General features: G+C 46.5%; 1 protein-coding gene across 1 annotated transcript; it reads left to right on the forward strand.

Annotated features, from left to right (window-relative positions):
• Positions 1 to 1751: 1751 nt before the first annotated feature.
• Positions 1752 to 14852, forward strand: vezt (vezatin, adherens junctions transmembrane protein). Its single transcript, XM_071544766.1, has 12 exons — positions 1752 to 1883; positions 3279 to 3416; positions 6629 to 6718; positions 6873 to 7057; positions 7501 to 7785; positions 8346 to 8504; positions 9480 to 9627; positions 10023 to 10375; positions 11191 to 11384; positions 12240 to 12346; positions 12451 to 12658; positions 12974 to 14852. Exons 1-12 carry the CDS (start codon positions 1848 to 1850, stop codon positions 13540 to 13542), a joined length of 2472 nt encoding a protein of 823 aa, XP_071400867.1. The 5' UTR covers positions 1752 to 1847; the 3' UTR covers positions 13543 to 14852.
• Positions 14853 to 15420: the final 568 nt, after the last annotated feature.

The raw sequence follows: 15420 nt of genomic DNA on the forward strand, positions 1-15420 counted from the left end.
GTTCTGGTTTGTTGGGAGAGACCGTTACGCCAAACTCTATTCAAAAATCTGAGCGTAATGTGGCCCTGATTATCGGTAAAGCCACATACGAGGTAGAACAAGGTCTTTAAAACTTCAAGTATTTTACGAATCATTAGAAGCCACTCTTCAATTCGGAATACATCCAATACACCAAGCAGCCACTATTACACTAAAATCTCAACTTGAAGAACTGGTTCGCCGCTTATCCTCACAACCTACTTTTACCAACATACATCGTGGATGGCACAGGCGAGTGAGAACCAGTCTAAAAGTTTATATTTTTATTAAAATTAAGTGCTGCTTGGTGATTTATCTATATGCCGAATTGACCAAAATACTGTAACGATTCGTAAAAGGTCTTAAACTATGTTCTACTATGTATGTACGTTTGCCGATAAGCAAGGCAACGTTATACTGCCAGATGTTTGAATTCGGCCTGATGTTCTCTCTATACAAGAGTGAAAGGCACATATCGGGGCTAAAACCGCTCACGCCGTGGAAAAAAAAAATCTGTAAAACTCGGTGGCACATATCCCATTTGGAGGAACGGATGCATTGAGGGTATCCCGCTTCTTCCAGGCAAATGTTTACTATTTTACATTCGATTTTAATATTGCAGCTTAACAAGTATTGTTGTTATCGAGTTTGATGTCTTGTTGCATCAACAGCAGGACAGATGTTTTAAGACAAAGGATTTATCTCCCCCCCAGCTGACAGTGGCTGCAATAACAGATGGAAAGGGAAAAACTTCATTGTTAGATATGATACGAGTTTTTAGAAAGCACTGAAACTGAGGTCGACCATATCCTCTCATATCTTTTTGAAAGCTATCATTAAGAAAAACTGTAATTAACCAGGGCCGTGTAAAAATAGACTTGATGCTAACATCGGATACAACGTTCAAATGGGATAGTTTTTCGGTTGCTGTAAGCAAAGACAAATGCAAACGGTATTTTGGTTTAACCACAATAGGCACTTGCATAGCAGGATTTTGCTAAGTTAGCTCCCCCAGGAAACAAACCTGTGCTCATGACTCCCGTCTTGCTCCTTTCTCCATGAGTAAATTTACTTTCAATGGAATTGCAAGAAATTCGGTGTTTTTTCCTCCTTCGACACCATTGTCAGTTTGAAAACCACCTCGGGAAGAAAACGTACAGATCCAACGCCGTTGTTCCTTAATTCACCAACGGATGCGTGAATAAAGTCTTTACGCCTATTACTTTTTCCATTTTTCCCGAAGTTTTCAGCCACGGTGCTTTTCCTACAAGTGTCAAGTCAACCAGAATAAAAGAATAAACTTCCGGTCACGACTTGTAAAATACCTCTAATTGGGGCGCATGTGTTTCAAACATTTTTGAGTAATACCAAGTATAGAAGTAAAAATAACGTTATTGTTTTAAGTAGGATTTGTAGTAAATTAAAATACAATTGCTGCTTTTTTGCAAAATGTCCTTTTCATTGCACGTGGGTGACAAATGTGCGGCTTTTATTTTGAAGGCAAAATAGCCATGCTTCCGGGATCACCCTGGCTGTCTCCGGTTAGCTTGACTCAGCTGTATTTCCTCTCCTGGCTACTGGTGGTTGGACCGCCGCCTCTCGCGGCCACTAGAGGCGCACTAGCTGGCACGAGCACGGTTCGTTCCAGATTTGCTTGCGAAGAAGCGGCGGTGACAACAGGGTTGTGGGAATTGGAGTTTTACGCATAGTTTGGTTTGCGCAGCTAGCAACCGGCTAACGGCGCCCTCAACTTCTCTACTGTTGTGCCTGTTTTCGGTCGCCTACAACTCCAGAATGCAAGACGGACTGTGTATAGATGGCGGAGAGCAATGACTGAGGAGTTTGATGAAGATGTGGTATTTGAGGTTTGTGTAATGCTTTGTCATCCCACCCGAGTTCTGAGGTTCACTAATGCGTGGTAAAACAGGCTTTGAGTTAGCTAGCTATATAACGTTAGCTAGCTATACATATAACTAGCTTAGCAAGCCAGCAAGCATGCTAGCTTCACACAAAGTACAGTTTGCCCTGTTGCGGTGCGTTGACAATACAAAACAAATCCACATATTTGGTTGGTTGCTAGCTAAGTATCTGCCAAGCAGCTTTGGCGGTCATAAGAGCGGCTGAGCTGGGTTGTGTGCGTATTGTTATTGGTGTTTCATCATCACTAGACTAGAGCTGGGGTGGGGATGACCAGCTCCTATGCGTCGGTTCTGAAAAACACACACACACACATCTGAATGGTGTCAACATGCGTTGTGACTTCGTCTGACAATGCAAGTGAGTACCTTGTGTGATTGCATATTTAGGCATAAATGTGTTGCGATGGGCATGCAGGTGATAGTTACATCAGAAAATGTAGACATGCACCTCTGCAGCTGTCCAGATGCAGCAAGACACACCAGAGATGCTCAGAGTTGTTCTGCTTTCCCAGCAACAGAGAATCGGTAGCTGGCAGAGAACTGGGTCAGGCGTCCCTTGGTCAAATTGTAGCATGGAATGTTTTTTCCTTCTCTTATTTTTATGGCTTGTTTGGTGCTGAGCTTTCTTTGTTCAGGCAGAGAACGGAGATGTCTCAAAATAGATGGAAACAGAGTTAGTTCACTGTGCACATCCTTTTGCTGGAAGACGTGACTGTGGTGAGATATATTTTTTCTCAGGAAGGAATGATGGCTTGTGCTTTCAACATGTAGTGTTTAATTTTGACTTCACTGCTGCATAGGATGGTGGCCAGTCTCCATGCAGGAGAGAAGAAAAGAGGGAAGTCAGGGGTGCATGGCAGGGCTTGGAATAAGGTGCTGGCAAGCTGTGTGAGTGTCTGTTGTTTTACACATTCACAAGTGAAGGAACTTAGCTTTTACAGCATTCCTCCCAGAATAGAATAGTAAGCTGCATGAGAGAGAGAGAGAGAGAGAGAGAGAGAGAGAGGGAGGGAGAGGGTGGAGCCTCAACTTGAGCTGATGATTCTTGAGGGGAACCGGACCACTTTGGCAAATCAGGGATGTTTTTCTCTCACTTATCAGGGTCGCGACACCTTCAGATCCGCGCTGGGAAACTGGGGCAAAATCAGGATGAGCGTCAACTCAACCCACAGCAGATTGATGTCCTAATCTCCACATTTCTCTCTTTTCCTTCTCTCCCTCCATCTGGCATAATCCTATCTGCCTCTCGCTTTCCATTTCTCCTCCCTCTCATCCATCATTCCTCAACCACTGCTCTCTCTCTCTCTCTCGCACTCTCTCTCTCTCTCTCTCTCTCTACAGAACTCTCCTCTTTTCCACTACCTGCATGATCTAGGGCACACAGACTTCGAGGCATGTCCGACGGTATCACAGGAGGAGGAATATGGCGGAGGAGAGGGAGACCCGACCTCTCCCCAGGATGCTTCCCAGAAACCTTCAGTGAGTGACACCCCATAATACACCCCTCCCACCACCACCAGCACCCATCACCATTCTCACTTCACACTTCACATGTTGCTGTTCTGTAGCCCTACCCTGGGGCAATGTGTATGTGTGTGTATGAGTGTGTTTGTCACTATTTGCCCCCTTCAGTCAGACAGAAAGTAATTAATTCGACTATTGATTCAAAACAATGACCCGTGTTGGCACATAATTTCACACACACAGAGAGTTATGCTCATTGGTTTGCATGCTTGGCTTTGGTCAGATGAGATTCTGTAGGCATGATGGCAAGGAGATCTCCCTACACACAGATCCAGGTATTTCATATTAACTTTGAACTGCATGTTCTTTGCTCTATGATCACACACTTTCATTGACCTGAACTGATGCTGCCTTTTATCAAAACTGTCACTTCAAACAATTCTTCCTCAGCAAAGACCCCCCCCCCTCCTGTGTCTCTCTTTGCTGCTGTTGCTCAGATTCTACTAGAGATAGGCCAAATGCGATTACTGTCTGAGACCACATTCTGCGTTCTCTCTGACGTTATTTTTGCTGGCATCTGCCGCTGTGGGCATCTTCTCAGGAGTTGTGTGTGTGTCGGTGGTATTCAGATATGCATGCCTGTTATTAATGGGTCTGTGTGTGTGCGTGGGTCTGCAATTAAAGGATTAAAAGCCACGAGCTCTGTCGTATTTTTCATAGAACTTAGCAGAAATCTAATAGTTCACGAGACTGGTTTGAGTAGACTTATGATTCAGTCAGACAAGAAATGCATCCTGGGTAGCTCTTGATCACATGATTTGGCCTCTCTGTCTCTTTTCCCCCTCCTCTTGCATCGGGAAACAATGTTGTGTTTGCTTCATTTGGGAACTTTCCGTCCGTGTCATGCTTCCTCTCTGGGAGCCTGTTATTCTAAGGAGTTAAGGAGAATGAGGGATTCAGATGAGACAGGAAAGGTTTTGGGTCGTCCCTCGGTGTCCAGCTTCCTGAACCCCAGATAGAGCCGGAGCCGGGACAAACACCTTGTACATGTGTATGTTATTGTTTCGCTTAACACGGACCACAGCTTGGCTTTCATTGCATTATCAGTAAAAAGCCAACACTGCTTATCATAGCGGTCTTCTTGAACACAACTTGCATGGGCCATTTGTAGTCTAAGCATGTGTGTGCGAATGCCCATGAGTTGGTGTGATTGTGGTTTGCTGGCTCTTTGTGATCTTGTCATATGAAAGAATGTATATGTTGACGCTTGTGTAATCGCACTATGCAGTGACGTGAACAGGCGCTGTTAGCCTAAAGGTGACGAGTGGGATGGTGACTGTGGGTGGGTTGCCGGTTGAAATCCCCAGTATGAAGTATGAAATACTGAAAAGTGTATAGTATTCAGTTGAGTTTCCCTGGATAAATAAAGGTGAAGACAAAACGTGTGGCTATCCTTGAAAGAGAATTAGGAATTGTGTCTTCTAACCTTTTTCATGCTGTTAGTGAATATTGCAAAAAAATGCGTTCTGCTGCTGTCAGTCTCAGATCTTTTGGTCATATTGTATAAACAAATAAGCAGTAATAACTGTACCTTAGAGAATTGTTTTACAGCATCATGGCACCATAATGTAAGCTGATGCAGAGGATACACAACAATCCTCATCCACTCAAATACTGTTTCTCTTAATCTGTCTGTCCATAACATCCATTATGTATGCTTTATAGATATAGACATGCTGTCATGTAGGAATGTCTGTGCAGAGTATTTCCTTTCTCCCACATAGTAGCCATCAGACAAGGGGCTGGAGGCTGGAGTGTTCCCTGTGTGACGCCAGCAGAATACTAAAGAGCAAGAACAGGACTGGACCAGGAAATGAACTGTACTTGATGCGAGAGTGTGTGCATATGTGTGTTATTATTGTTATGTGTGTGTTGTTACACCATCGCTGTCCTAACATGGGTTTAGCAGCGAGAAGAACAACCAAGCAGAGTTGTGGCCCACTTTGACTTACTAGAGCACACACACACACACACACACACACACACACACACACGCACGCACACAGTTGGATGAAGCTTACAACCAGTGTCGTGTGATTGCCCAGCCCTGCAGTTCAGCCTCCAATCAGTAATCAATATGGCTGCGGCCTTTGCAATAATAACACTTGTGCTTTACCCCCACAACAGGGTCAGTTTGCAGGCCGCCCAGTCTGGATCAATAGCCCCCTGCTTTCCCTACTGATTGGAACACACACATACATACATACACACACACACACACACATCGAGGATGTTATGATGCTGCTGCTCTAGGAGTTCTCAGTATAGAAACGTATCATAGATCCAGCAAAATGCTCTAAGCAGATTAGTGAATAGTAGGCCCTATTCATGATTAGGCAACACAGTGTTGGGTATTTATTTAGTCTCTTAGCACTAGTGAGCAGAACTTGCAACATGAATAGCCTCAAGTTTGGAATGCATTGAAATGTTACTGCACCTTAAAAAGCGGGCCTCGCGATTCTGGTTTTGTTTGTATTTTCTAGATTGTTTACAGAGGGAGTCTGTTGTGCTGTGACAGGGGAGACTGACAGCTAGAAATCAGGAGAAGATAGAAGTGTGTGTGTGTGTTGTGCTGCTGTCCAGTGAAAGCCTCATATCCCCTTTTCCTTTTCAGGAACTAACAATCCTTCCTTTCCAACTGACACCCATGTGTTTTTGAAGTTGTAGAATAAGGTTTTAATGAGCTTCATGGGTGCCGACACATGTGAACTTACGGATAGAGTGAGAACATGGAAAATCATCAAGCTTGCAGTTGTAAGGTTTTCGTGCGACAGCAGCACTATATAAGACCCGAGGGAGAGTGTTACAAACACACATTGCAGTTATTGTTGTTGCCTGAAAGGGTTTGTTTCCTGGGATACTCCCTCTGGCTGTGTGTGTGTGTGTGTGTGTACGTGCGTGCATGCTTGTTATTGGATGTGTGATTGCTGAGAAGGGGGCTATACTCAAGCTTTATTGGAATGCTGGAAAAAGCACAGTGAAATGATTGGAACTTGGACTTATGGGTGAATGATTTTATTTAATCTGGAATGCATTCCAATCTGGCAATAGGTACCTGCACCGGGGCCATAGCAGGCCATGAAATAATGAAATGTCCTGCCTGAAACTGGAATGTAGCCCTTATATTATTGACTGAAGTATAACCCCCCCCTCCACCCCATTGGTAGGGAGGACGCCTATGGAGACTGGCTGATGCCCTGTGGCGGTGGAGCCCGCTTCACCAGGCTGATGCATCTCATAAGCTGGAGCGGCAACTGGTAAGTGTTAAAATGGAAATCAGACAGGAATGCTGGCACTGAGACTGGTCTCACAAAATACAGACAAAAGGTCTCACCCTGCTTTATTTTCATAGGAATCTGTTCTCTCTAAGCCCTCTTTCACTTTGCCTCTCTTTTCCTCCCTGCCTTGCAGGACTGTGTGTTTGGCCAGTACTCAGTGAGGTGCATTCTGGACCAGGATGTGCTGCTGCAGGAGGATGTGGAGCTGATCGAGTTGTTGGACCCCAGCTTGCTCACCCTGGGCTCCTCGCCCTCCGGCTCCCCCAGCCGAGCTAGCACCCTGCCCAGACCGAGCTTCCTTGCCAGCCCTTCATTATGGTACGTCACCAGGAGAGAGTCACACACACACACTTATTTGCATATGTGCAAACTTTCACACAATGCGTGTACAGTTTTGTAGGCTGGAGTTATTTTGGAGTCAAGGGTATTGTAAATAACACAAAACAGTATGGTATGACAGTTGATAATACAATTTTTATTCAATCAATTTGGGATTGGTAGCAGAATTTAAATCAGTTCAGTACATATTTTCATCAGGATTAGAATTGTTGGGGTGCTGTAAAGGTAATATATAGACGAAAGGAGCCAATAAGAGAATAGTTAAGGAAGTGGATTGTGAAGAAGTCATCCTTAAGGAGTCGTTGAGCATAAAATCTTATAAGTTGCCAGCCCGACAGAGAAAGGAGCATCTAATGTGTCAAATGATAATGGACACACACTGGTTACAATGTTGAAAATTCTCTCCTCCTCTCTCCACCCAGGGACATAGCTGGGCTGGTCGGCCTGGCTGCGGTGCTGCTGGGTCTCTGCTCCGTTTCTGAGGGAGTGTGGTCGCTGGCTGCAGCCCCCTGGAGCCTGGCCCTGCTGGGCTGGGTGGGGCTGAGGGGGGCCCGGCTGTGGAGGCAGGGCTGCATGCAGAGGGCCGTCCACACCCGGGCCACCCAACTCCAGACTCTGGTCCAGAACAGCAAGGCTCTGACGGGCCTATCGCGCAAAGCCCTGCGCCTGGTGCAGGAGACCGAGGTCATCTCCAGAGGGTTCACCCTGTAAGTGTGCTCTTTTTATACCCACCTACCTGTCACCCCAACACATAATGTAAATGTGCAGCCACATTCTGTCATGTATCTAGCTCTTACTGCTTGGTTCAAGCCTGCCTCCTTAATTCATTCCTTTGTCAGCAATGTGCAAACTGCCAGTTAACCTACCTTCTCAGTTAGTGTGTCCATAGGCTTTTTATTATTTATGTTAACACTCTCCAGCCTGTTCTAGTTCAGACCACCACCATCTCTGTGTGTTGTATTGTTCATCATATACATAACTATCATCATATGTAGAAAAACATTGTTTGTAACATTGTATTCATTGAGTCACCAAGTGATTTAAAAGCATGCCATATTGTGTTGTTTTCCTGATAATGGCATGTGTTTCAACAGTCCCATGTAGTGCACATGTCTGAGTCATTCGAGTATGTGACAGTGCACACCAGTTGCGTGTCGTACAACAAACGTCTTGTGTGTCGTCTTTAGCGTTGTGGTGTTTGGTGTTGTGTGTGCTCCCCTGCCTCTCTGGGACGTCTGCACAGTTGTATCACATTTCACTTGTCAAGTTTGCTCGACAGGGTGAGTGCGGCCAGCTCCTTTAGCAGGGCGGGGCCAGGGGCGGTGCCACGAGGCCAGCAGCTGATCGGACTGAGGAAGGCCTTGTACCGGGCGCTCCGCTCAGCCTTCAGAGCCTCGCGTAGAGCCACCTGTCACATGCTCAAGACATATCCTTTACCTGGATACAAAGACTTCTGACCTTAGGATGTGTTCACACTGGTCTGCCTTTTTTGTGGGGAAAAAGGCCTGACTAAACTTTGTGCTGGTAATAAACAGTGGATTGCACTTTATCTCCATAAGGATTAGCTGCAGTAGCTGCCACTATCAGCAAAGAGTACGGTATAATTCTTGCACTTATTGGAAACTCCTACAATACAGCCAACATGCTCTATACTCATCATGATCAATTTGCTAACAACTACTACCAACTTTTCTACCGCTCTCCATTTTCCTTTTTTTCTTATTTTTGTTGTCGCAAACTGTCAGCTGCCTACTTACAGTGAAACCCCTCCTCTTCTTCCTTGTTACTGGTTGGGTCACTAAAAAGCTATGAACATCATGTGGTCTCTTCTAAAAAATTCAAATGCTCTCAACTTTAGAAAGTGTTCCGCTCTGCCTAAAAAGAAGCTATGCGTAGCGCCTTTTCAAAGTGCCTGCTGTCCATCTGTCTTGGGGTCACTCCCCATTGACTTTAATGTAAAAATAGTCTCTGGCACTTTTGAGAAAAGTGGAATAGTGTGATCATGGCTTAAATTTGCTCCCTGCTCAAATAGCAGTCATTCATGCATCTCAAGGACGGAAGGGGAAGGTCTTCAGGGGAAAAAGTCTGATTGGGGTCTCTTGAGGTTAGAGTGTGAGTAAGCAAGAAGAGAATGTTAATTCCTTGATGTTGGGGTTAGGAATCCCTGGACCTCTTTTGAGGTCATTCAAAGTTGATGCCTTGAAGCCATTCAAAGGGATAAGCATGCTTTCCAAATATGAAATAGTCCTTTGTAAACTAAGATTTATGTCAGATGACCTGTGTTATGAGCCTGAAGCAAAAGCTGGTGTTAATGTTTTATTTATTAAACAATGTGCCGCATTCTGTAGATACACACACATTTTTGTCACAGAAGAGTGATGGGTCCTTAACGGCTCCCAACGTTCCCTCTGAACTCCGAGATCGACAACGTGACCAACTACGTGTCCGCGGTGCCTCTGAAGGAGCTGGGGCTCGGCCTGGGGATCGAGCATTTGGGTGACGAACAGGCCCAGGAGCTGACCGACGACTACAGCCTCCCCGCCCTGAAAGTAAGGCCTGAGAGACATAAGACACTAGAGATTCCTAATTAATGATCAGTTTATTTGAATGTGATCTCAGATTTGAGGCTCTTTACTTGATCAGTTGTCTTAACCGCTTATAACATGTTACACACATACATAGAAGCACCACTTATACAATGTGATTTATTATAAAATACCAGTGCATGTGTTATCTTATGATCATTAAACAAAAGCTCTTGAAATAAAAAGACTGTGACAGATGCAACACTTCACAGCTAAAAGCCTAGATTAAAGAAAGGAAGGAATGGCAATAGAAATATGATGAAGACGGGGCTGTAGATGTGTGTAGCACATAGGGAATCTGCACAAAGCTCAGTAGAGGACGTTGTTCAGCTGCTGTTTGTGTGTTTGCCGTCCTGTAGATGCTGTACCAGCTGTGGGTGGGACAGAGCTCTGAATGTTTCCGTCGACTGGCCCTCCTGCTGTCGCCGCGGCGGCTAGAGGAGCCGGCCGAGGGTGGGGCTAAAGGCGAGGCCCCTACTCTGCCCGCGCTGCACCGGGCCATCGCCACGGTGACCGAGCCCCTCCACCGCGCCCTGGCCGGCTGCCTCTGCGAGGTACAGCGCAGCTACGACTTCCACCGCTACTTCGAGACCCAGCCGCGGGCGACGGGCTCTGACCGGGTGGGCCGAGCCAGGGAGAAGTGCAGAGAGCTCAACACCCTGCACACCTCCATCCGCAGCCTGCAGCTGCACCTCAAGGCCCTGCTCAGCGAGTGAGACATGCACATGTACACACACACCCCCCTCTCTGAACAGCCTCACTCTGCACCTCCCATAAAATAAGATGAAACTTTAATGATCCCCAAGGGGAAACTGGGTCGTTGCACCAGCAAAGTAGAAATAGGATACAGTAACGAAAATAAGAATATAGCAAGTGGGAGGCGGGGGGTAAACACAACACAGTTGGGAACTATAGCACTAGAATATACTAAGGTGAAATATATGAATGAAGAGTATGACAAATCATGAATTATAGCATGTATTCATGCTATAATTAGCATGCGCTAAAGAGGTTTGAACTCAGCAAGATGTCACTAATATTTTGTACATTCAGTGTACACAGAAAATATATATTTTGCCATTCATGATCCTTCCCATCTCCTGACCTGTCTCGCATATTTGCTCAATTTGCACCAAGCCTTGCAAGAGGAGAGAGAGAGAAAGAAGGGACCTGTATTTATTTATAGCTCGAGCCACAGGTACTGGCAATCACTGGTCCTATTAGTATTAAAGAGACAGGAGATAGAAATGCCAACAGGTCGTCACATTCTCCATTCGAAACCATAACTGACAACTTATACCTTCACACCATTTTCCCCCATTCCTCTCTGGGCTTTTAAGCATACAGAATCACCAAACATTCAGACTGTTTCATAGCGTGGCAGCCTGCATTGGATTGAGTAATAACACCCCCAAAAACAGAAAAGTATAATACAAACATGTCTCATGGGAGTCACCTGGATTTTTTTTATTTCTGACATCAATGTTTCTCCTCCTCCTCCTCCTCCTCTCTGTCTGCTGTGGTCAGGATGATCATCCTGGAGGACGACCTGGAGAAGCTGATGGTGTCCAAGGAGTCGGTGGAGTTGACATGTGAGGGCTACCAGGAGCTCAGCAACCGGCTGCATCACCTCCAGCCTCACATGCAGGCCAGCGCCGGCTGCTGGGAGGACACCATCAGCCAGGTCCAACGCATGCTGAGACGGGCCAACACCTGCCCTGGTGAGCCGAGTGAAACATGCACACACACCACCAACTAGTGTTAAAAAATACTGGAGATATTATTTTTATTCTTTTCAGAGTAAATGAGAAAAAAATGACAATTCAGAAAGTTCAACCCTATGAACAACAATAACTCTAACAAAAACAACAACAATAGTAAAAAAGTATCAACCATAATAACAATAACAAATATCATAGCAGTAACAATTATAACAGTAATAATAACAACAACATCAACAACCAACAACTATAATACCAATAGAAACAGCTATAATATCAATATATATAGTATAATATCAATACCACTATGCTGCCATAGAGCATCCTGGTGGCTCAGTGGGTTAAATATCTTACCACATACTTGTGGGTTTAATGCTTCCTCACAGCTTTTACCTCGCATGTCATCTCATCTTTCTCCCTTCCCCATCACTCCCAACTCACTGCAGTCCACTAAAGCAGAATATGCCATGAAGTGTATATATATAAAACAGAATAGTGACACCCCCCCCCCCCCCCCCCCCCCCCACACACACACACACACACACACACACACACACACACACACACACACACACATACACAAACACACATTCAGTGGTCTATTGGTTTCCGCAGTTACAGTGGGGCTATTTTTAGTGTGGACTTCCTCCTTCTCCTGCCCTGCCTCAAGACTATTCCCAGTCATGGAGGAAGTAGCTCCTTGAGAATATAGGACAAGAAACAGACCAACCAGAGAAAGGGAGGCAGCCACCAGAGGGGGGACAACACCATGACCTAGTTTCAGTTTAGACTGAGATTTTGATGTCATCTGTTCTTTGTTATGTGCGATAACTCCAGTCCATGTCATCCCTACAGGTAATGCTGAGGGCCTGGAGCAGTGTGCCCCGCCTGTACCCCAGCTTCCTACCCCTACTCCATCCTACCCCTTGATCCTGGACAGAGACCCTGTGCCAGAGGAGCTGGTAAGCGGGAATGTCCATCTGTGTCTCTTAGGTCCCCTTTCCACCTGGGGCCTGTCTGTCTGTTTTTCCCTTTGTCAATCTCTCCTCTTGTTGTGCTTGACCAGGAGTGGGAGGCCTACGTGTCCGACTCGGACTCGGACGGCGAAGGCCAAGGGCCCTGGTGCGACATGTTGTCACCGGAGGAGCGGGAACGCCAGCGCAGGGAGAGGGAGGAGTCCCGCCGCGTCCTGTCAGAGCTGAAAGCTGTGCTGGGCTTCCGGGCGTCCGAGGGGGAGAGGATGAAGTGGAAGCAGCTGCTCTTCAATGACCAAGGTCTGCTCTGACCCATGTTGTCTCTCCCCAGTGATCATTTCAACATGATGACATTGGGGTGTGACTGATATGGGTTGTGAAGGCCAATACTGATATTTTTGGATTGATGTTGCTGATAGCTGATATTTTAAATTTGACCATTTTCATGCCAAAAAAACAATCCAAAGATTCAGTGTAGTAATCAAACAAACTGCATCATATCCATCATATCAGAGGTGGACGACACTGACTGGACCTGATTTGATTTTTAATACTAGGCCACTATCAGCAAACCAGTATATTGGTCTAACCTATATTTCTTCCTCTTTCTTCCAGCTGCTGTGACGCCTTTGGGTCACGATGAGACTTCAGAGCCTTGTCCTGCCCCAGAGCCATCGGCCGCTCCGGCTTCTGTGGGCTCAGCAGAAACGGGCACCGAAGAAGGAAACCACCTATCGGAGCGCACTACAGGAAACGACGGGGAAGAAGAGGAAGGAAAGGAAGGAAGGGCGAGGGCTGACCCCTCCCCGGAGCCGGTGACGGAGTTCAGCTGCGGCCTGGATGAGGAGAAGGGGGAGGCGGGAGGGACTTCGGGCGCGGACCGTGCGGGAGGAGAATCCGAGCTGTACCAATACGACGGGCTGTCCGAGGAGGGGGAGGGGGAGGCGGAGGCGGGGCAGAACGGGCTGGACTGCCTCCTGAAGCCCCGGGTCCCCGCTGTCTCCGTGATGGACAGACTGACGGAGATGCACGGCTCCGAGGCGCTCAGCTTCAGCTCCGCCCTCGCTGCCCAGGTGGCGGCTCGCTCGCACTCGCTCATCAACATGGAGGAGCAGACGTTCGGCGATGACGACGAGGAGGAGGATGAAGAGGAGGGCGGCAGACAAACCCCCGAGGAGGACTAGAACCTAAAACCCGCTGCTTTAACCAAGCACTGAGACTGTATTTATGTCTTGATTGTCTGGGTGTCTTTGTCGATGGGTCTCTTGTTACATCTTAACTGTTCTGGTGTGGAGGATTTCAAATGACGCCACTCTCTCTCACTGATCCGTCCATCTCTCTTACATTGCCCACAATTCTTACTGCTCTCTCTTGCTGTTCAAACTCAGGTACCAGAACCACTAAAACAAAATATGACCTTACAGCGTCGAGGTCAGAAGACCAGAATGTCTACAGTTTACTCGGTCCATCATCCACATAGTGTATATTGTTCACACACATGTAGTGGCTGTGGAAGCAAAGAAACTTGATTGTAAGCAACTGTGTTTTACAAGTGATTGGCCTTCATATTTAAGAAACGTGTAACACCTAGGGTCCTTTTAAAAGAATATGATATTATTTGCAGTTGCCTCGTGCGGATTCCTAAACCATTACTGTTAAGTGTTGTGCTGGACGAGTGGATGTGTGTGTACCCCGTCCCGAGTCGAGCCCGAGCCAGTTGTTTACGTTCTTTAGTCGAGATTATTCCACCAGAGCAAAACTCCCAGATACAGCGATGAATCTCTGAAGCAAGAGGCTAAACACAACACAGTTGAACTCCGCTGACATTAATTCTTATAGGTAGATGGATACACACACGGAAAGGGCGAGGGAGTACATTGCAAAAAGAGGAAGTGGAATGCTATTTTTACTATCGGCGCTTTTATTTTCGTCCGGTCCTCTCTGCGCTCTGTCTCTCTGCTCAGAACAGACACAACGGGGCGACAGCGATGTGGACTCGTATCCAGCCACACACTCCCGATCCCATTCAGAATGAGGTATTTGGGATATAATTTATCTGAACACTGTTGTCTTGTATGTAGGAACAATCCATGGAGACTTCACCACTCCGGCTCTATCAGCATCTGTGTTTACAGGGGCGTGCTCGGCGGAAAGGTCAGGAGGCCCTGTCCCGACTCGACGTGCGTTGTGGATGGCATGAACGAGCTGCACTGCTGTAAGGTTTCAAATCAAATGCCATACCTGTACGGGTATAGTAACAAAGAGGAGGGTGGTAAATAAATAAGCATTTTCTCTCATACGAGGGCGATCTGTAACCTTGTGTTTCAAATGAAGTTCTCACAGGAGAGCCCCGATGTTTGCCCCCCCCCCCCCCCCCCCCTTTCCCTCCCAGTCTTTCTTGTCACCATGTCTGCCTTGCCCTGGCCCCTCCTGCACCCTCCCTTGGGGTGAGGTCTGTCCCTCCTGCATTTCATATGTGAAATAAAATGCCATTCTGGAAGTGTGTGTGTGTGTGTTCGGTGTATCCTTCAGTCGTCTTCCACATAGGGTCCCTCTCATTTTTCATAGCCTGACTCTGATCCCAGGGGAGCAGAGGCGGGATAGAGCGGGGTTGGAGAGGTGAGGGTCAGGCTGGTGGAAGGGTTACTTGATATCTTTTGTGGGGTTCTGCATTTGTCTGACCCACAACAGCTGCTGCCCCGTTTAAAGAGCCTCTTGTCTGCCTCTTGTTTGCTTGAGACTTAAAACCAGACCTGCTGTTGTGGACCAAAGTCTTAACATATATATATGTGCCCCTATTCTGAAATGAGCCTGGATTTTAAACACATTTAAGAAGGGTTGTACCATTTTTCAGTAACTGTAGCTCAGTGATTTGAGTGTGGCACTAAAACTAAAAGGGTTAAGGGTTTGATTCCCACTGGGGCCACCAATGCTTTAAGTGTATGCACCCATGGCTGTGTAAGGCGCTTTGGATACAAGTAAGCCTATCCAGCAAATGGCATACATTCTGGCATACAGTTGCAGCTTCTAAATAAAAATGACCAGACTCCCTTTTCGATTAG

The sequence above is a fragment of the Centroberyx affinis genome, unplaced genomic scaffold (genome assembly GCF_046629955.1).
Source record: "Centroberyx affinis isolate AG114_WGS23_722 - 3 ecotype Tasmania unplaced genomic scaffold, CSIRO-AGI_Caff_v1 ptg004652l_1, whole genome shotgun sequence".
In the NCBI taxonomy this organism is placed as follows: Eukaryota; Metazoa; Chordata; class Actinopteri; order Beryciformes; family Berycidae; genus Centroberyx; species Centroberyx affinis.

Excerpts from the sequence above, each read along its gene's own strand:
- vezt (XM_071544766.1), top strand. The coding sequence starts at position 1,848 with ATGACTGAGGAGTTTGATGAAGATGTGGTATTTGAG. Across the intron at positions 6,719-6,872 it reads ATAAGCTGGAGCGGCAACTG|GACTGTGTGTTTGGCCAGTA; the intron begins GTAAGTGTTAAA and ends CCTGCCTTGCAG. Across the intron at positions 12,347-12,450 it reads ACCCTGTGCCAGAGGAGCTG|GAGTGGGAGGCCTACGTGTC; the intron begins GTAAGCGGGAAT and ends GTGCTTGACCAG.